This window comes from Salmo trutta, chromosome 11 (assembly GCF_901001165.1).
Source record: "Salmo trutta chromosome 11, fSalTru1.1, whole genome shotgun sequence".
In the NCBI taxonomy this organism is placed as follows: domain Eukaryota; kingdom Metazoa; phylum Chordata; class Actinopteri; order Salmoniformes; family Salmonidae; genus Salmo; species Salmo trutta.
In genome coordinates this window covers 12,593,339-12,616,059 of record NC_042967.1, presented here as the reverse complement: position 1 = coordinate 12,616,059, position 22,721 = coordinate 12,593,339, and the positions used below count along the sequence as shown (strand labels likewise).

At 43.5% G+C, this 22,721-nt stretch overlaps 1 protein-coding gene across 2 annotated transcripts in view; it reads left to right on the top strand.

Moving 5' to 3' along the window:
* Window positions 1–20,213: 20,213 nt before the first annotated feature.
* dclk2a (doublecortin-like kinase 2a) overlaps window positions 20,214–22,721 on the top strand; it is a 58,185-nt gene continuing 55,677 nt past the window's right edge. For both annotated transcript variants that reach the window (XR_003879931.1, XM_029766211.1), the window contains exon 1: window positions 20,214–21,271. Coding sequence is in view for 1 of the 2 variants with exons in the window: in XM_029766211.1 (XP_029622071.1) it covers window positions 20,869–21,271 (403 nt within the window). In the remaining variant the exon portion in view is untranslated. The remainder of the gene's footprint in view (window positions 21,272–22,721) is intronic.

The window sequence follows — 22,721 nt, the reverse complement described above, 5'->3', positions numbered from 1 at the left end:
TGTCTAGACTGACTGTTCCTGATTGTTACCTGAGGTAAAACATTACAATTAAAGCAAAATGATAAGCAACAAGTAATTCAATGTAAAATATAGGTCAGTTTGGGATAAAGGACCTGGCTAAATAATTCCCTTTGGAGTGATAAACCATTCACTAAAGGATCAGGTCGCCCACAGGTCACCTACTGTACTAATAACATACAGTACCACAGGGTTGTTGTACAGTAGACACACACATACAGAGAGAGAGAGAGAGCGAGAGAGAGAGAGAGAGAGAGAGAGACATAGAGAGAGAGACATAGAGAGAGAGACATAGAGAGAGAGACATAGAGAGAGAGAGAGAGAGAGAGAGAGAAAGAGACACGGAGAGAAAATGAGATAGAGAGACACACAGAGAGAGAGGGAGAGAGAGAGGGAGAGAGAGCGAGTGAGTGAGTGAGAGATAGAGGGAGAAAGAAAGAGAGAGACACACAGAGAAGGAGAGAGAGAGTAAGAGATAGAGAGAGAAAGAGACACAGAGAGAAAATGAGATAGAGAGACATACAGAGAGAGAGGGAGAGAGCGAGAGAGCGAGAGAGTGAGAGATAGAGAGAGAAAGACAGAGACACACACAGACACAGCCCATAACCATCTGTTAGGGAGGAATCCACAGAGGGAACCCACATGGGCCCTCAAGCAGAGTCACATGACAGAAAACACACACTTCACCTTTAGAAGGACCATAACATCCTCTGATACCCTTTCTACACTACTGAGCCCAACCAAGCCGTACTGGGCTGGCCTAGTTACTCAATCCAACATAGTTTCTGGAACTATGCTGAAAATATCCAAGGCAGCATAGTACGGATTGGGTCAGCAAAACAGTGTGAAAAGAGTAGGAGAACCATGTTGGTGTGTTATAAAGACACAGATACTGTGTATAGTGAAGCAGGGACGTCCCTCTAACTCACCATTCAATAACACAGCAGATAACAGGACTCAAGCCCACTGAGACTAGTTGTACAGTAAGTGAAGACAAAACAGGTACATAAAGGTTAGACTGTTTTATTTTTAGTTGTTTTAGGAATAACTCCAGATCTGCTGACCGTTGGCAAGATTTGACTTTCCTGATGGGAAATACTACCTCCTTCCTTCCCCCCAGGCCAGACCCCACTGGGTCAGAGTCAGAATCACAGAGCAGAGGACTTGTTCGTCAGTCAGAGGGGAAGTTAGCCGCCCTGAGGCCACAAAAGAATAGCTGTGTGTGTGTGTGTGTGTGTGTGCGTGTGCGTGTGTGCGTGCGCACGTGTGTGTAGGAGGGGAAAGGTCACACCCTTCATGGTGTGTTGTGAGTTAACAAACATAACAGGGCCAGGCCTAAAGCTCATCCTTTGGAGGGGATTTAGGGGAAACTCCTGCACCACAAATCAGCACGTTGTTGTTCTTGACCTTTACCTCAGAGATTCAGACTCAAGCTGTATTGTTGAGCTGTTTAGTTGTTGTTCTCCTTGACAGCCCTAGAGATTCCGTTTTTGTTTGATGTTTTATATATTGGTTGGGTTATCAAGTTTAACAGTATGTTTGATTCCTGGTTGAAGTTTTCCTTTTCATCCATGGTTTCTCTGAAAGTTTCTCTTGGTCCCCTGAGGAACCTTGATCTGGCTCTTCCTATGACAATATCCATTCTCAATAATTGAGAGACCTATGACTCCAATCTAAGCCTGTCCAGAGTCTTAGATAGTTAGCCAAAGCACATTCAGTATATCAGCTGTTGAATTTGCCATGGCTCCAGTGTTAATGAGCTTCCTGCGAGTTGCACACACACACACACACACACACACACACACACACACACAATCTCCCAATTATTGGAAAACGTTTCTTTTTTCTGACTCTTCTTGATGGCAACTGCTTCAAATTCCTTTTTACTGTAGTATCTGTATACGTAGAGTATGTGAGGTGTCCAGCACCTTGGATAGTTGTACTCAGGGTACTGTATGAGGAACGAGGAAGTGTCCTTATTTACACTTAACCTAAACATCTCCTATTATATCCACTCCCCCAATACTTTATTTTGGCATTCTGTTACCAAGTCCCCAAGTTATCTCCAGAAACCTCGACATCATAACATAGGAGACTCTAAAATAATACATTACTGTAGACCCAGCAACCATATAGCCTAATGCTAAACAAGTCCTACTGTTTTCACACACACCGCTTTCCCACATACATTCTTGTCATATCTCATAATGTAGGCCATTACATATACTGTGTTTCTTGGAATGGTGCTTGTTTGCAATTTTCCTCTAACGATCCATTTCAGCCATTTTGTCTCTGTTCTATATGTGAATGTTTAGGGCAATTCCCCTGCATCTACATACTATATATATTTCACTCTGTAATATTAGTTCTCACGGACAGGAAAAGTGGGAAAGTGATTAAATGATTGGCCTATATATGTGGTGTGAGGGCTGTGCTTTGGCAAAGTGGGTGGGGTTATATCCTATCTGTTTGGCCCTGTCCGGGGGTTTCATCGGATGGGGCCACAGTGTCTCCTGACCCCTCCTGTCTCAGCCTCCAGTATTTATGCTGCAGTAGTTTATGTGTCGGGGGGCTAGGGTCAGTCGGTCACATCTGGAGTATTTCTCTTGTCTTTTCCGGTGTCCTGTGTGAATTTAAATATGCTCTCTCTAATTCTCTCTTTCTCTCTTTCTTTCTTTCTCTCTCTCGGAGGACCTGAGCCCTAGGACCATGCCTCAGGACTACCTGGCTTGATGACTCCTTGCTGTCCCCAGTTCACCTGGCCGTGCTGCTGCTCCAGTTCCAAATGTTCTGCCTGCGGCTATGGAACCCTGACCTGTTTACCGGACGTGCTACCTGTCCCAGACCTGCTGTCCCAGACCTGCTGGAACCCTGACCTGTTCACCGGACGTGCTACCTGTCCCAGACCTGCTCTTTTCAACTCTCTAGAGACAGCAGGAGCGGTAGAGATACTCTCAAAGATCGACTATGAAGAAGCCAACTGACACTTACTCTTGTGTTACTGACTTGTTGCACCCTCGACAACTACTATGATTATTATTATTTGACCATGCTGGTCATTTATGAACATTTGAACATCTTGGCCATGTGCTGTTATAATCTCCACCCGGCACAGCCAGAAGAGGACTGGCCACCCCTCATAGCCTGGTTCCTCTCTAGGTTTCTTCCTAGGTTTTGGCCTTTCTAGGGAGTTTTTCCTAGCCCCCGTGCTTCTACACCTGCATTGCTTGCTGTTTGGGGTTTTAGGCTGGGTTTCTGTACAGCACTTTGAGATATCAGCTGATGTAAGAAGGGCTATATAAATAAATTTGATTTGATTTGATATATTGTCCCAACCTCTCACTTCTAATTTCTTGAATTTCTCCAAATGCTTCTACTGCACGCACTGTCTCATCTACATTCCCCTGGTATGTCTATACTTCTACTGCACGCACTGTCTCATCTACATTCCCCTGGTATGTCTATACTTCTACTGCACGCACTGTCTCATCTACATTCCCCTGGTATGTCTATACTTCTACTGCACGCACTGTCACCTCTACATTCCCCTGGTATGTCTATACTTCTACTGCACGCACTGTCACATCTACATTCACCTGGTATGTCTATACTTCTACTGCACGCACTGTCTCATCTACATTCCCCTGGTATGTCTATACTTCTACTGCACGCACTGTCACATCTACATTCCCCTGGTATGTCTATACTTCTACTGCACGCACTGTCACATCTACATTCCCCTGGTATGTCTATACTTCTACTGCACGCACTGTCTCATCTACATTCCCCTGGTATGTCTATACTTCTACTGCACGCACTGTCTCATCTACATTCCCCTGGTATGTCTATACTTCTACTGCACGCACTGTCTCATCTACATTCCCCTGGTATGTCTATACTTCTACTGCACGCACTGTCTCATCTACATTCCCCTGGTATGTCTATACTTCTACTGCACGCACTGTCTCATCTACATTCCCCTGGTATGTCTATACTTCTACTGCACGCACTGTCTCATCTACATTCCCCTGGTATGTCTATACTTCTACTGCACGCACTGTCTCATCTACATTCCCCTGGTATGTCTATACTTCTACTGCACGCACTGTCTCATCTACATTCCCCTGGTATGTCTATACTTCTACTGCACGCACTGTCTCATCTACATTCCCCTGGTATGTCTATAGTTCTACTGCACGCACTGTCTCATCTACATTCCCCTGGTATGTCTATAGTTCTACTGCACGCACTGTCTCATCTACATTCCCCTGGTATGTCTAGACTGTTTCAACAAGTCCTCATTTGTCCCCTTGGTGAATAATCACAATTGTTCCAATTGCATTGTCATTGTAGTTCTGCAGTGCTGCAAGTCAGCTACCTAACATGCTATTGGCAACATAGCGACATTTTGGTATTGCTTTAGGTTGTTATCCAAAACGAGAATGTGTTATAGCTTGTCTGTTTGAGTGGCGTTTTTCAGAAGAGAGGGATGTTTGATCGTATTGATGGGACTCTCGATTCTTCGACCAAACTTTACGAGCAGGCCAGGTTGCACAACAAATATAGAAACACACTCAACACCAGGAGCTCACTGATGTAACTATCAACCAATGTAAAGCTTAGAAGACATGAGTGTGAAACGCCTATGTCAGCATCTTTGACATAGTCTGTTGAAGCCATGTTTGATAGGGCTAGGTTATCCGGTAACAAAACCCAGTTCGACCCACTATCCATCCCTCTGCATGTTTCCCCATGACAGAGGAACCCAGGGCAGGCACACACACACCTAGAGATTTCCCCAGACCGATATTCAGTCTGTCAATGGTAGTGATTTACAGCCGCGGAGGCATGAGACTGGCATGGCTCCACCGACTGGCTCCAGGGACTTACAACTGTAATATACAGTAGGCCATATAAATCACACACCAGATAAACTGATAAAACAACACCTCGCATCACAACGCGGACTGTGAAGAGACACACACACATACACTCTACACACACCCACACATTGTAATATTGTACATTTTATACTGTAAATACAGGATGTAGTAATAGAGCAGTGTACATATGTATAATGCACAATGTCTCGTTTGATGTACTGTTTTATTTTACGATGTAGGTTATGAAGAATTGTTTTATTCCTGTTTGGACCCCAGGAAGTGCTGGGGCTGCCTTGTCAACAACTAATGGGGATCCTAATAAGATACTACTGAACAAAAATATAAATACAACATGCAACAATTTCAATGATTTTACTGAGTTACATTTCATATAAGGAAATCAGTCAATTGAAATACTTTCTTTAGGCCCTAATCTATGGATTTCACATGGGAATACAGATATGTATCTGTTGGTCACAGATACCTTAAAAAAGTAGGGGCGTGCATCAGATAACCAGTCAGTAACTGGTGTGACCACCATTTGCTTCATGCAGCACAGTACATCTCCTTCGCATAAAGTTGATCAGGCTGTTTATTGTGGCCTGTGGAATTTTGTCCCACTCCTCTTCAATTGCTGTGCGAAGTTGCTGGATATTGGTGGGAACTGGATCATGCTGTCGTACACGTCGATCCAGAGCATCCCAAACATGTCAGTATGCAGGCCATGGAAGAAGTGGGGATGAATGGCATGACAATGTCCCGTGTGGCTCAGTTGGTAGAGCATGGTGTTTGCAACGCCAGGGTTGTGGGTTCGATTCCCACGTGGGACCAGTACGGAAAAAGAAATGTATGAAATGTATGCATTCACTACTGTAAGTCGCTCTGGATAAGAGTGTCTTCTAAATGACTAAAATGTAAAAAAAAAAATACTTGGCCTCAGGATTTTGTCACAGTATCTTTGTGCATTCAAATTGCCATTGATATATTGTGGTTGGTGTCCATAGCTTATGCCTGCCCATACCATAACCCCACCACCACCATGGAGCACTCTGTTCACAACGTTAACATCAGCAAACCGCTCGCCCACACGACGCCATACACGCTGTCTGACATCTGCCCTCTACAGTTGAAACCAGGATTCATCCGTGAGGAGCACACTTCACCAGCGTGCCAGTGGCCATCAAAGGGTAGCATTTGACCACTGAAGTTGGTTACGACACCGAACTGCAGTCAGGTCAAGACCCAGGTGAGGACGATGAGCACGCAGATTAGCTTCCCTGAGATGGTTTCTGACAGTTTGTGCAGAAATTCTTTGGTTCTGCAAACCCACAGTTTCATCAGCTGTCCGGGTGGCTGGTCTCAGATGATCCCACAGGTAAAAAGGCTGGATGTGGAGGTCCTAGGCTGGCGTGGTTACACGTGGTCTGCGGTTGTGATGCCGGATGGACATACTGCCAAATTCTCTAAAACAAGTTTGGAGGCGGCTTATGGTAGAGAAATTAACATTACATTTTCTGTCAATAACTCTGCTGGACATTCCTGCAGTCAGCATGCCAATTGCAAGCTCCCTCAAAACTTGAGACATCTGTGGCATTGTGTTGTGTGACAAAATCGGCCATTTTAGAGTGGCCTTTTACTAATGATCATGCAGTTTAATCAGCTTCTTGATATGCCACACCTGTCAGGTGGATGGATTATCTTTGCAAAGGAGAAATGCTCACTAACAGGGATGTAAGCAAATTTGTGCACTAAATTTGAGTGAAATAAGCTTTTTGTGTGTATGGAACATTTCCTGGATCTTTTATTTCAGCTCATGAAACATGGGAACAACACTTTACAGGTTGCCTTTGTATTTTTCTCCAGTATAAAAACACCAACCATGCAACCAACACATGTTGTCAGAGTCAATCTACAATTATCCCAACTGTTACTCAACCCATTCTGCTGTTCTACCTGATAAACTCATTACCAGGGTAGTAAATTACGGATGGCAGTTTGTTTGGACCAGAGCCAATGTTATTTGATATTTCATTCCTTCGTGAAGAACATTCCATAGTACTAGTACCACACAAGGTTGGGCTTTTCTGACAGTCATCAATAATCCATTATAAAGGTGTCATAACATTCTTATGACAAGTCTTGCAATGCATTATACCTCAATCATAATGCATTATGCAGTTACCCAAAAGTTTGTCTGTGAGATTGTGAGAGATTCCTCTTAGCGACTGCTCTTAGCTCTAGATACAGAGTGAAGGGTTCAGCTGAGGGGTTCGATGGAAGCAGCATGGCTGACTTTTAGCCGGCATAGCCGCCCCACACGCCAAGGGAGGGGAGGGAGAAGAGCCCACACAGCAATGTGGTCAATTATGTAAAGACCACCTGTCCCAATCTACAGACTTGTAAAAGATGAAGCGTGTTAGTGTATGATAGAGAGAGAAAGAGGGGGAGCGAGAGAGACCAGTGAGACAGAAGGAAGAAAAAGAGAGAGACGGAGAAGAGGGAAAGATAGAGGGAGGGGTGTGAGAAAGAGAGGGAGGTCGATAGAGAGGGAGAGAGAGAGACTTGAGGTGTTTAATCAGGTCACATTTTAAAGCAAACATCAGAGAAAGCTGGCACATAAATCCTTCCCAGCATCAACAACTTCAGCCCTAAGGTGATGTGATTCTGGAAAGTAGTGTAGCCTAGCTGTTGTGGGTGACACAGCTGCCAGCGAGAAAAGTCTATTGGCAGATAGTGAAATCCTTTTAGGGGTCTTCTCTCCCTGCTGGCTTCGTTCCCCTTCCCCCTTAGGATGGGCTCGGAACATCACACTAATGGATGTCACCACACAACAAGGAAACTTCATCCGATCATCTTATTTTGAAATATTTAAACCAAAAGCGCCCGAGCATTAAAGGCCCAGTGCAATCAACATTTTTATTTTTCCTGTGTTTTAGTGGTTCCACACTATGAGGTTGGAATAATGCTGTGAAATTGTGAAAAGGATGAAAATGCCCTTTTAGTGTAAGAGCTGTTTGAAAATACAGAAATTTCAGCCTGTTTTGGTGGGGTGGAGTTTTGGCCTGCCTGGTGACAAACAAAAAAGTCAGTTCCAATAACAGCTAGTTTTCAGTTTGTCCCTCCTCTCTCAAACCACTCCCAGAGAGTCCTAGTAAAATTTTTGCCTGAGAAATTACTCTTTACTAAGAAGCTTTTTGCTTTTTTTTACAATTTTAATTGAAAACAATCCCAGTAAGGTACTTAATTGTTACCCAGAAATGATTTGATATTGAGATTAAAATGGCTGCATTGGACCTTTAATTTCAACAAGGCATAACACAAACTACACACTCGGAGAAGACACATGTGACTGACTGACTGACTGACTGACTGACTGACTGACTTCCCACTGTCTAGGCTGACAAAGACTGGGCGGAAACCGAGGACAACAGGAAATGTTCCTTTTGAAAAAGGTCAAAGATAAATGAGGAGAGAAAACATGGAAACAAATGTGCTTGTAAGAAATTAGACTCTTCGTAATCACTAGAGTGTCATCGTGCAAATTACGTTCACAGGGAATAACAAAATAAATGTGTAAAATTCTAAAAACAAATCTAATTGTGCTAGACCTTTTATAGATAAAAGGATATGTATCGTAGTTTTAAATATGTGCTTTCCTCCTCCGAGAGAACCACAGCTGTTTCAAAGGGGGCGTGGGTGGTTTCAAAAGTCCCGTGTGGCTCAGTTGGTAGAGCATGGTGTTTGCAACACCAGGGTTGTCGGTTTGATTCCCACGGTGGATGAGTATGGAGAAAAAAAATGTATGAAATGTATGCATTCACTACTGTAAGTTGCTCTGCTAAATGACTCAAATGTAAAAAAGTCTTCTGCGATAGACGCTGGTTAGATACTCTTGTGCATCTTCTAACCGAAGGAGGTAATCCAGGAGGAGAGGATACTACTTAGTTCGCCTACTAACAAATTGACACTCTTCTTGACCGGATGGAGGAGTCGAGGATGGACTTTTCCCAATTGAGAATCTCCCAATGAGAGAATTGTTAGTAGTACAGATCGGATACTGGACACTGTAAAACAGATTACCTCACATTTGTTTATTTTCCCTTTCTTCTAAACTGCACACTGTGACTCTAACGAGTGAGTTAGGAATGAGAAACAGAGAGAAAGTTTAAGCCCAGTGTAGAAGCAAACAAAGAAAGCCAAGCACCCAGTTCCACCTGGCAGCGTCTCGCTCCCCCATTACCCTGACACGAGTGACAGATGCCAGCTCTCCTGCTAAAGGGCGCATCACTCCTCGCCACCCCTCCGCCCGCCTGCACACTACCGCCCGCCACCGCCCGCTGACAGGCCATTACTGCAGCAGGAAACGTAGCAACAACATGAATCACCCTGCAGCTGTCACTTCTCCTTTGACCAACCTAATTAAACAATTAGGCCGTTTGGTTTAACGATCAGTCATCATCGGAAGGACAAATGTGGGCTATGAAGACTCAGCATCATGGTGGGAATGCAGCAGAGAGGAGGAGGAAGAGTCTCTATGATATGACCATGGCATCTGACGGAGGTCAGAGCTGTATCATTGAAACTTTGTTGTGAATCAGGATAGGATCCGAAATCAGGCAGTGATGTGATACTGTTACCGGACTCTTCCCGTCGACTGTAAACTGTCAACGAAGAGAACGCAGGGCCAGTTGGACTCCTATTCAAACAAGGTAGTGTAAGATTACATAATTTGAGAAAGTTGCCTATAGCAACGAGTCACACATTTTAGTGCAGATTCATCTAAACAATTATCAAACTGACAACTGGGTTGTCAAAAAGGATTTATTCCAAACAATATAAACCTACGGCAAAACCTTTATTCATTATTCAATTGGTTACATGTATACACATTTTTTAGATTATATTGCTCAAACCAAACATTTGTATAATACTAGGTTATTCTAATCTAGGGACACACAGTTAAACTGTGTATAATCTATATTCAGTCAGTTTTATTTGAATCCAGTCCAGTAATGAGTGTCTAAACCATCATGTTTAACAGGATTCTCAGGCTTGTCCTCACTAACCTCTCTCCCCCCGAGTCTGGGTCACACTGAGAGAGAGAGGTTAAAGGGTATGTGAGGGGGAAGAGATGGAGTGAGAGGTCGCGAAAGATAGAGTTAGAGGGAGCAACAGAGAGAGGAAGAGAGGGAGCGAGAGAGAGAGAGAGAGAGAGAGCAACATAGTGAGAGAGAGGAGAGAGAGATCATTGCGAGAGCGGCAGAAAGAGAGAGCTCTACAGTTTTACTGCAAACAGGCCGGGGGATTTAATCACAGTAAAACACTGCACTCTGCCTCGCCGACTTATTGGGGGTGTCAAAACATTTTACGAGAGCAACTGTGCCGTCGGAGCCAGAGTCTGGCACAACACCAAAACGGTGTCCCTGTTCAAGACAAATCCGCAGTGGCCCTCCATATCACCTTATAGCGTCTCGCCTTGCCTCACTTAAACCCAACTACTGTACGACTGGGAGGGAAAAAACGTTATTGACATAAAACATCGGATAACATGAGTTAAACTTCATATGTCATGTTTTGTGTTATGCTTATTGACATACAACATAGTCAAACGTGAGAAAGATGATCAAACTTCATAGCCTGTCATATTTTGTGTTATGCCACTGCACCCTGAGGCGGTCCAAGTTCTGTGTTAAGTATTGTTGTTATCATATTTGAAGTGGCCCTACAGTGCGTCATGCTCTGTTAGAGATTACACTAAACCACATCAGTGTTAGATATAGGGAATATTTTCCAAAAAGCACCCAAAGCGGCAAAATATACAACATTCCTGGACCAGCATGGGATGAACAAGGGAGGAATGAAGGGATGATGGGATAGAGGGATGGAAATGCCCAACAGATGGATAGCATGGATGAAAAGACAAAATGACACCGTTCAGATGGACCCGGGTAGCATTTAGACACACTCAAACAGCCTGGTCATTGCTATCATAATAAACCATTTATCTGAACATTCAGAGTCAACATATTCAAGCACATGAAACCAATATCTGTATTTATCACCCATATATCAAGGGAGGATTTGATTTTCCCTTCACCCTCTCTTACCAATGACAGAGCATTATTATGATGTGAATGTTTGATCAGTTTGAAAATTATTTGTCATGTTATATTCCCTGTCATGTTGAGGTATTTATTCTTAGGTATAAGTCTGCTTATGGAATAGCACCCTATTGCACTGCATTTGACCCCTTTTTGACTGAGGGTCAAAAGTAGTGCATTTATAGGGAATAGGGTGCCATTTCATATGCAACCTAAACAGCTGTGAGGTTAGGTTCTGTTGCCTGGTTACATTTCTCCTCTATCCATCATGAGGAAAGAATGATCTATCTAGCATGGGCACACGGCTCGGCTAGGTGGTAAGCCTCCTGGTAAAGACGGTAGGGACGGGTTTCCTAGCAACCACAGCAACTATTGTCTCAGGCACCGGGTGGAACGATCTATGTCGCTAATCCCGTTTTAGCGCCCGACTCCAATTTGGAATGGATCCGTTTTCTCACTAAGGAAATGTCTTGAAATTAAAAATGCATTTCAAAACCCATGCCAATAATTTCTGAAAGTGTTAATTTGTTGAGAAATATGGCCTACTAAATGTATTATTTTTGTGCGTTGCTATGGGCAACCCCGGTAGCTTTCTAAGCGACGGATGGTTTGGGTTGTGTGAGGAGAATCATACTGGAGTTGTTGGAAAAGTTTTCATTTCCCTGAACCTAACTCACCTCAGCCAGATTGGAGTAGGTCTGGGGAGGGATGGAGGGAGAAAGGATGGAGGAAGGGAGGGAAGGAAGGAGAGAGGGTGGGAAAGAGAGAGGTAGGAAGGGAGGGAGAGAGGGAGGAAGGGAGAGCAATGAGCCTGGGTAACAGTGCCATCTATTGATCATCTATGTGTCTGGCTCTGGACTGTAGCTCCACAGCGAAGGTCTATCTGTGCTCTAGCCCTATATCAGCTGCTCAAGCAGGAAGTTGCCTTCCAGCAGGCACAGATCTAGGTTCAGGTAACCCTCTTTCCTTGATACATGGCTGTTGACTCGTATGGTGTCTACAGCCATGCGTTAGAGCAACTAACCTCCCTAAAATTCTGACCTTGAGGGACATTTGCTTAACACACACACAACCTATCCCTATTTCCATTCCCAGCCCACCCCCACAAATGTAGCCTAATGGTTAGAGTGTTGGTCCAGTAACCGAAAGGTTGCTAGTTTGAATCACTGAGCCGACAAGGTGAAAAATCTGTCCATCTGCCCTCAAGCAAGGCACTTAACCCTAATTGCTCCAGGGTCGCGGTGAATAATGGCTGCTCCCTGGCCGTGACCCCGCTCTCAGGGGGAGTTGGGATATACAAAAACACTTTTCCATTACACACCTCACACACGGACAGGTTACCCACTTGTACATGCAGTGGAGGACAAATATACCAACCCCTATTTGACCTTTGATTTGACCTTTGAATTATGTCAATTGATCACGCATCATGATACTCTCCTCTCATGGAGGACTTTCCATATCACTAAATGAATAACATTTGATAAATAACATACTCCAGTCCTAGCATGCAGCCGGGTGAAAATATTAGTCCATTAGCGCCATCATGAATCTGTCAAGCCGGATATTTGTTACCGGAGGGGGAGGTTGGCATAATTTCATTCACGACAGACTAATCAAGGCTGACACTTGTCAAACGAACCCCCAGCCTGGGTCCTGGCTCATCTCTCTCATCCCGGGGAAAAGTGTCTCATCCCTGGGTTAACGGCACAAGTTCTGGATAAATCACTGGAGGTCTGGGCTAACCGAGGGGGATAAGATGCATGCAACTATCCATCAGCTACAATGACTACATTCTAGCATTGATCTGTGGCTGTTTGTCATGTGACATGGGGTTATGGGTTTATGTCAAGGTGGCGGTTCTATGGGAGAGCAATGAGGACAGAACCACACAGTGTCTCTAGGCCCTGGTCTTCCCTCTTTGCCCCTCTATAACAACTTGATATTTCCAGGAGTTTTCCTGAACACTCAATCTGACCAGGAAAAAATGTTAGTTGTAGCCTTAATAATTATGGCTTGGAGTTTTTCCTGAACATTTCACCTGACAAGAAAAAAAAAAAAACTCTGGTCAGGAAAAACCGTGTAAATGAGTCTAGACTATAATCTACTGTGTATATTAAGTGTCTGTATCATGATGACTCCTCTCACTAGAATATACAGTGCCAGATCTTAGCATTGCAGCAGCAGTTGCATCCATGGACGGTTTCACTGTGAATATCAAACATAACATGGTGTGGGTGAATCAGCACCTCTATCCGGTCAGCTCATTCACTCCCACTGTCTGTTTTAATGTCATCATATCCCATGTGTAATCACACACTCTGCCTCCTCTGTTTCAGATAAGGTGTCTGATGTTTTATTGAGATGTTTCATACATGAAAAGGACATGCATTGCAGCTTGGCTTGAAGATTCAATATAGAAGATTTTGGGCTCCATCTTGTGGTCAAAGTTGGAAATTGTCTCTATGTTCATTTTAGTAATCTCAGACATTTTCACAACAGAAAACCAAATATTATACTATTGTATACTATTGTAGTGATACTTTGACCATTGCCGACCCACACTGTCTGGTTGCAGTGTTACCTTTCTAAATCCCATGCCAGATTCTCTCTCTCGTCTGTTGTTAGCCTAAGTAGTCTCAGGAATGTCTCTCTCTTTCCAAACTGCTGAGGAACTGGAATACACCGGCTGACCTCGCGGCAATGCCAACCCTCCTGCCTCTAATAGAATGTGAGAGAAGTGGGTCATGGGAAACCCGGTCCCCCCACAGATGCCCGAACCTGAGGAGACCTGCTATAATTCAATTAGCTTAGATAGTGAAAGGGGAGAGAAAGACAAATCAAGAGGGTGTGCTTGTGTTAGAGAGAGAGACTGATTTCGACTTTCTTACCAGGCCACTGGCCTACATTGTGTGGAGACATACTACACAAGGTTTTGATCATGTAGGTGGTATAAATCAAAATCAAATCAAATTTATTTATATAGCCCTTCTTACATCAGCTGATATATCAAAGTGCTGTACAGAAACCCAGCCTAAAACCCCAAACAGCAAGCAATGCAGGTGTAGAAGCACGGTGGCTAGGGAAAACTCCCTAGAAAGGTCAAAACCTAGGAATAAACCTAGAGAGGAACCAGGCTATGAGGGGTGGCCAGTCCTCTTCTGGCTGTGCCGGGTGGAGATTATAGCAGAGCATGGCCAAGATGTTCAAATGTTCATAAATGACCAGCATGGTCAAATAATTGTAATCACAGTGAACAGGTCAGGGTTCCATAGCCGCAGGCAGAACAGTTGAAACTGGAGCAGCAGCACGGCCAGGTGGACTGTGGACAACAAGGAGTCATCATGCCAGGTAGTCCTGAGGCATGGTCCTAGGGCTCAGGTCCTCCGAGAAAGAGAAAGAAAGAGAGAAAGAGAGAATTAGAGAGAGCATACTTAAATTCACACAGGACACCGGATAAGACAGGAGAAATACTCCAGATATAACAGACTGACCCTAGCCCCCCGACACATAAACTACTGCAGCATAAATACTGGAGGCTGAGACAGGAGGGGTCAGGAGACACTGTGGATCCGTCCGATGATACCCCCGGACAGGGCCAAACAGGCAGGATATAACCCCACCCACTTTGCCAAAGCACAGCCCCCCACCACTAGAGGGATATCTTCATCCACCAACTTACCATCCTGAGACAAGGCCGAGTATAGCCCACAAAGAGCTCCGCCACGGCACAACCCAAGGGGGGGCGCCAACCCACACAGGAAGACCACGTCAGTGACTCAACCCACTCAAGTGACGCACCCCTTCGTCCCTAGGTCCCAGTGAGCCAACAACATTAACTTCTGATCAGGGTTGGGTAGGTTACTTTCTAAATGTAATCCGTTACAGTTACTAGTTACCTGTCCAAAATTGTAATCAGTAACATAACTTTTGGATTACTCCAAACTCGGTAACGTAATCTGATTACATTCAGTTACTTTTAGATTACTTTCCCTTTAAGAGGCATTAGAAGAAGACAAAAATGTATGTTACCAATTTATCAACATCTATTGCAGAATAAATCAATGTTAAAGTTTACATAGCTGACCATATATGGATGTTAAATTTTACTTTATGGGTTGGTTATGTAGGCTTCTTCTAACCCATCGCTTTCTACTACATATAATAATATGATTAAATTATATCTTTACATTAATATATATCATTTAGAAATCCAAAAATGGATGTAGCCACTACAGATTGCCCTTTTAAGTCTATCAAAAGTGTGCAAGTTTGAGCATGTGTCCATTAAGCCTATGGATTATTTATTTTATCAGCATGAATTAGATTGAGCAATATAAACCCCACTTTTATTCCATAGGCTGGGATCCGCACTATGCAGCTGTTGCAAGAGGGTATTTTTCACAGGCTGTCCGCTGGTTTCATAACAATGATTGATAGGCAGCTTTAAGTTCTTGAATTGAACCATTATTGGGTTCAAATACACATTTAGATTTGTGAACAGCCATCCACAACAACCACAATCCGTAAAGCGCTAATAGCTAAATGAGAGAGCAGCAGTGTGATTCACATCAATGCGCCATGTAGATATCAATAATAAGTGATATCCGTATCGCCGTAGGCTACACCACTGCGCTCATCCTTACCTCCAAACGTTTATTCAAATTGGATCATCTTTGGATGCCGACTGCAGTCGCACCATTGGAAGACATAATTTGGACTGTAGCCTACAAAAGCCTATTTCTGCTCTTTTCCCGCGATCCATCAAACACATTTGGTGTGTCATCATAGCGGTCTCTGACTTGTGGTCGGACACGCTCAGGTGGAACAAACTTAAATGTGCGCTTTTTTCTATGTTAATTTAATGTCATTGAGAAAACAGAGAAGTGTCAAAGACTTTTGTCCACAAACATCCATTCTGAATTTAAAAGTAATGCTCGAAGTAATACTCTAGTTTTTCAAAAGTATCTGCAATCTGATTACAATATTTTTGCTGGTAATGTAATGGATTACAGTAATCCGTTACTCCCCAACCCTGCTTCTGATTCCAATATGGAACCCCATGCATGCCAGTTGCACACATGCTATGGAGAATACCCTTCAGAGGATTCAATTGTGTGGCCATGGACCACATGACCTCCAGCTCTGCAGCTGCAGGCCTGATGCATGGTTTTACCCAGAAGTGTGTAGGGTGAGAGGGACACAGAGTAGCTCTGTAACCACAGGGCTTTGAAGAGAGAACAACATGGATGGACTATCTGGGAGTCAAATGTAAATACCTAATTCAATTATTTGGGATTTTGCAGGTGGTGGAACTGTAGGTTTGCAGGTGGTGGAATTGCTTGCTCGTCTATGATAATTTTAAACAGGATGATGGTTAGTTATTTTGGTATAATGTCTCAGTCATTCATTAGGGTCATCCATGCATGTATTGTAGGCTTACATTGATTATATTATACCAACCGTCAACATTCCTGCTTGTTACGTAGACCTGCAATTACATTGTTTACTGAAGCCATGAATGTAATGCACATAGGGTTCTTAAAATGGTTCAAAGAGACTCTGGTTGTCACTGGTTACAGTGAGGGAAAAAAGTATTTGATCCCCTGCTGATTTTGTACATTTGCCCACTGACAAAGAAATGATCAGTCTATAATTTTAATGGTAGGTTTATTTGAACAGTGAGAGACATTTACATTTACATTTACGTCATTTAGCAGACGCTCTTATCCAGAGCGACTTACAAATTGGTGCATTCACCTTATGATATCCAGTGGAACAACCACTTTACAATAGTACATCTATATCTTTTTGGGGGGGGGGGGGTTAGAAGGATTACTTTATCCTATCCCAGGTATTCCTTAAAGAGGTGGGGTTTCAGGTGTCTACGGAAGGTGGTGATTGACTCCGCTGTCCTGGCGTCGTGAGGGAGATTGTTCCACCATTGGGGTGCCAGGGCAGCGAACAGAGACAGGATAATAACAAAAAAATCCAGAAAAACGCATGTCAAAAAGGATTTGCATTTTAATGAGGGAAATAATTATTTGACCCCTCTGCAAAACATGACTTAGTACTTGGTGGCAAAAACCTTGTTGGCAATCACAGAGGTCAGACGTTTCTTGTAGTTGGCCACCAGGTTTGCACACATCTCAGGAGGGATTTTGTCCCACTCCTCTTTGCAGATCTTCTCCAAGTCATTAAGGTTTCAAGGCTGACGTTTGGCAACTCGAACCTTCAACTCCCTCCACAGATTTTCTATGGGATTAAGGTCTGGAGACTGGCTAGGCCACTCCAGGACCTTAATGTGCTTCTTCTTGAGCCACTCCTTTGTTGCCTTGGCCGTGTGTTTTGGGTCATTGTCATGCTGGAATACCCATCCACGACCCATTTTCAATGCCTTGGCTGAGGGAAGGAGGTTCTCACCCAAGATTTGACGGTACATGGCCCGGTCCATCGTCCCTTTGATGCGGTGAAGTTGTCCTGTACCACAGCCAAAAAGTAAAAATTGGCTATCTCGTAAAAATTCATTTTAAAAAATAGGTGATTTTTGGTCTTAATTTAAGTTTAGGGTTAGGTTTAAGGTTATCAGTGTGGTTAAGGTTATTTGAAGAAAGTAAATTGTGGAAATGGGCGGGGTTTATGTGGCTGTGTTAACTAGTAACGGCCCTCCTCAGTCACATGAGCTGGTCAACTCCTCCCCTTTCCTCACTCCCTTGACCTCTGACCTACAGCCACTCCCACCCCATTTTAAATCACACTGTGCTGTAGCACCTGATGCCTGGATCCAAATTAGCATATGTGCTTGTGCACACAAACCTGCACACACACACATGCGTGCATTCACACTTACATGCATACACACATCCAACACCAGCCTGTCAGCTTAGAAAGAAATTGAATTGTAATCTCCAGATGCCTTCTACAGATGTAGGATCTTAATTTGATCCCTCTTTTGTTCCTGCACAGCAGGAAATGCAAACATGTAGTGTATTCAAGGTTTAAAATGTCAGACTTGATTTGCCCTAATGAAAAATGTATCAACCCCTACAAACATTTTCATTAATTATAATCCACATAATAATTCACATTTCCTGTTGTTGCAGGATTATTTTCCTTCTGTAGCAAACTGGCTCAAATTAAGATCCTACACCTGTATCTGCTCCTCCGTGTGGTTGAGAAGAACTAATGAAATGGAAACTTAATAACTGCATGACAACTTGAGCTCCAGTCTGAAAACTGAATTGATCTTGTAGAAGCATGATTAAGGAGGATGTTATTGACTGTACAACACTGTGAATCACATGTATAAAGAGTTTTATACTTCTATAAAATAGTTGTTAACTAGTTGTTTTGATGAGTTATCAAGCAACCGTAAACAAGTCACCCCGGTCCATGTCACCTTCCTAATTTCTACTGCATGCATTTCTTCCACTGTAGCTGATTAAAATGTCCTCAGGGATTTTTTGGGGGAAAGTCTTTAAGTGGATCCATCCCCAAAGTCCTCCTAAAACAGAATGAAAACTCCTTTATATAACACATTTAGCCGATATCCAGACAGACAGACCTTTTCAGGGTATTCTACTGTCTATCCTCTTGATTATTATCCCTCCATTTTCACTCTTTCATTTTTGAAAAAGGGATTCTCAATCGTATTATTCAGGGGGATTTTCTGCTTTGTCATTGTGTGCAGGATATCCTCTCTCCTGAGGACTAGTGACTTCCTATTTGTTTCCTGCCTTGTTTCCTCATCCCCATTTTCATCCCCTTTCATCTCATAGAGGAATTACCAACAATGCATCATTCCGATGCAGCTGCTATGCTTGTTTTCTGGAGAGTTCCTTATGTGTCTCGGTTGATGGATCTTTAAGAAGAAGGTAAACTGAGGTCCACCACACTGGTTGGGATTTGTTCTTCACCTCCATACGTCCAGGCATTGTCACATGGGGGATATGAAGGGACAGTGGGACTGATCCCTGTGTGTCACATCCTGATCAATGTCCTCAGTTGCTCATGTTGTTTGCTTTGGCACTAGATTCAAAGGTCCTGGATGGGTCAGTTGGTAGAGCATGGCGTTTGCAAACTAGGATTGTGGGTTTGATTCTCGGGACCACCCATAAGTAAAAATGTATGCACGTAAGTCGTATTGTTGTATTATTTTCATAATGAGCAATATTATTCAATATTAATAATGTTTCTCTATTGATGTTATTAACTGCCTTGATACTTCCTGGTTCAAGGATTGGATGCCGTGGCACCATGAGACCTAGGTCTGAGCCCTTCCTGTGGTGCTGTGCCAGGTGATGATGACGCAGGTAGGTAGGCACCCGCTAGGCTGGCAGAGAGAAAGTGGCATCACTCTCGCTGTGTAATCCACTGGCCACTGTAAGCCTATGACCTTGGTAGCACTCTGGTGACTGGACAGTGGACACACACAGTGTAGATGAGATGTGGTATGTCCAATGTATTGCTTGAGTCTATAACCTTTAAAGAGCACTGACTTATGTCAATGAGGGAATAGTATTCTTGAGGGAAAATAAGTAGGAGGAGTGCTTCAGGTATTCCAAAACAACCACAGGTGCTCTTGGGGGGGAATCGTAATTTAAAAGCTGAAGGAAGATTTATAACTACAAATTTGGTGCTAAATGACATATCAAAATCCAAGCACTCTTGTGGGTTTGAAAGTTAATAAGCCTCTAATGTGTGGGCTAAGACATCATTAAAATACGCCAAGTAGGGGCATCAGCTTACACTTATTTGTGTAGTTCAGTCCTTGAGCTGTTCTTGTCTATTAATGTTCTGTATTGTTTCATGTTTTGTGTGGATCCCAGGATGAGTGGCTGCTGCTTCAGCAACAGCTAATGGGGATCCTAGTAAAATACTAAGCTAAAAAATACTTAATCAGGGTGTCTCACTCTCACTGCTTCTTAACTTTCAATCCCCCACAAGAGTGGCTGGATTTGGCCATTAGCACCTATTTGTGGTTATCATTTTTCCTTTAGCTTTTCGAGGGAATGGTATTGCCAAATAAATACCATAAATACCTAAATGGCACATCAGAAATAATGACATAACATATAAGTTCAAATTTGGAGGCCAAATTGCATCTGGACCGCGACTACCGTTAGGACCCTGAGGGGAAGCAGCATTCCCTCCCTCGTTGAATTGGATGACAGGACTGGGATGGCCTCTCGTCTACAGTGTTAGTGTTGAACGGTTCGTCCGTCAGAGAAAGGATGTGAGAAGAGGAGGCTTGCGGTTTCTGTAGCAAGCATGCGGCTTTGTTAGATTCTGTGGATTTTGGACACCGGCTTTACATGCAATGTATTTGTGCTAAATGGAATTCGTTTTTCCCCTTTGTGTTTTCTACAGGATACATTCTTATAGCTTGGAATCGAGTGTTTTCCTGTGCGGCTCCGTTCATTGGTAAACTAGCGGTTGCATCAGTCGACTGTCAATCAAGTCTGGGCTCTCTGCACCTGGTATTCATTTAAATTTGCCGGTGAATTTTTGTGGACATTGAGTTTTGGAGCAATCCTTTTCGTTTAGCCTTTGGTATTTCAATAACCGAGAGTTTATTGTGCAGCCTTATTATTAACAAGGTAAGATTGTAACCGTAACTCAGGCTACTGTACCCCTAGTTATATTAATAGCGGACTGTATCCCCGGAAAATGACAACATTCTATCTTGACGGCGCAAGGAGGAACTAGCCTACACGTGCACTGTCCTCTCGATTACTGTATCAGTGATTGCCAAAGCGTTGTTTGACAGCTGTCTTTGGGAACGCGTTGGACAATCGGGCTTGCCTGGAGGAGCCATCCGCTATTGTTTTCTCCTGTGGATAGATCAAAATATTAACAGATCGAACATGTCGCTCAGCAGAAGTATTGAATGGGAACACTTTGAGGAACGGGACAAAACGCACCGTTCATCACGGGCTAACGGCTCGGGATCCCAGTCAGGCTCCAGAGGCAACGGTCTCGTGCCCAGCCCGGCGCACAGCGCGCACTGTAGCTTTTACCGAACGCGCACGCTCCAGTCGCTCACCTCCGAGAAGAAAGCCAAAAAAGTGCGGTTCTACCGAAATGGGGACAAATACTTCAAGGGTTTGGTGTATGCCGTGTCCAACGACCGTTTTAGGTCCTTAGACGCCCTGCTTATGGAGCTTACCCGGTCTCTCTCGGACAACGTCAACCTGCCTCAAGGTGTCCGGAGCATCTACACGGTGGACGGCAGCAAGAAGATCAGCAGCCTGGACGAGTTAGTGGAGGGTAAGGACAAGCAGTCACCCACGGCCCCCTCCCCACACACAGCCCAGTCCTACAAATGACATAATAAATCAGGTAGAGATCAATACTCGCGCATATTGATGAATGAGCTGATTTAATCCAAAGTACTCATTATTAGATTTCACCAGACAGACTCGTATCTCTCATCATACGGTCTTATAAACCATTTCATGTCCTGCTTGTCATCAGAGTTCCACCAGCTGTTTTACATTGACTCCTTGTTCATACATATGCAGGTGTATTCTGCTATCAGCTTTCCCTTTGGGAAGAAGACTAGCTAATACTGCATTATAGGCTTATTATATTACATTATAGCCTATTATACTACATTATATGATATAGTAGTATAAGGCAGTTATGATATATGATATAGTAGCATAATAAGGCTATAACGTAGTATAAGTCTATAATGCCGTATAATGAGGCTATAATGTAGTATAATGAAGCAATTATTAATAGCCTCATTATACTACATTATAGCCTCATTATACTACATTATAGCCTCATTGGGCAGCAGGTAGCCTAGCTGTTAGATGTTGCCAGTTCAGATCCTGGGTCCGATGGAAAAAGTCTGTTAGGAAGTTAGCTGGCAACTAGAGGGTTGCTGATATCAAATCCTAGATGCAATTGCCTGCCATGGTGCCCTTGAGCAAGTCACTTAACCCCCTCAACAACACCTCCCCGGGTGTGGGGGGCTACCACCTGGGAACCTCTCCAAAACCTGTATGTATGTGTCTTTCAGAAGGGTTGGGTTAAAAGCGGAAGTCAAATTTCGGTTGGACATTGTGTGCAATTGACCAATAAAGTGATTTTAATTATACTACATTATAGCCTCTACATGGCCTATAGAGTATATGCCATGTAGAGATTTTCCTCTCTTAGGCATTTTACAGTAAAGACATATGTAAATACAGTAAACAGGTTTACTACTGTAATGCAATTGTAACCTATGTAGTGAGTTATGGGCATGCCTCTCAAACTCTAGGATAGGATAGATGATGTCGCGTGTGGCTCAGTTGATGGAGCATGGAGCAAGCACCAGGGTTGTGCATTCCGTTCCCACGGGGCACCACTATGGAAAATGTATGCACTCATTACTGTAAGTCCCTCTGGATAAGAGTGTCTGCTAAATGACTAAAATGTAGATTACATTTGGTTGAGAATCTTGAGGTCATTAGTCTGGCTTGAATCAGCAGGACTTCCTTTTTGGTTAAGCAGTTGTGAGACACACATGACCCAGTAGTAGTGTGCAGCCATCATAGAGTGTGTGTGTGTGTGTGTGTGTGTGTGTGTGTGTGTGTGTGTGTGTGTGTGCGCAAGCCACATAGATGACAGACCCGCTGTAGTAGTAGGCAGCACAGTTTTCATGAATGTACACTCTCCTCCATTGATCTTAGAGCAGTGTGTGTGTTAGTGTGTGCTCTGGCCAGTG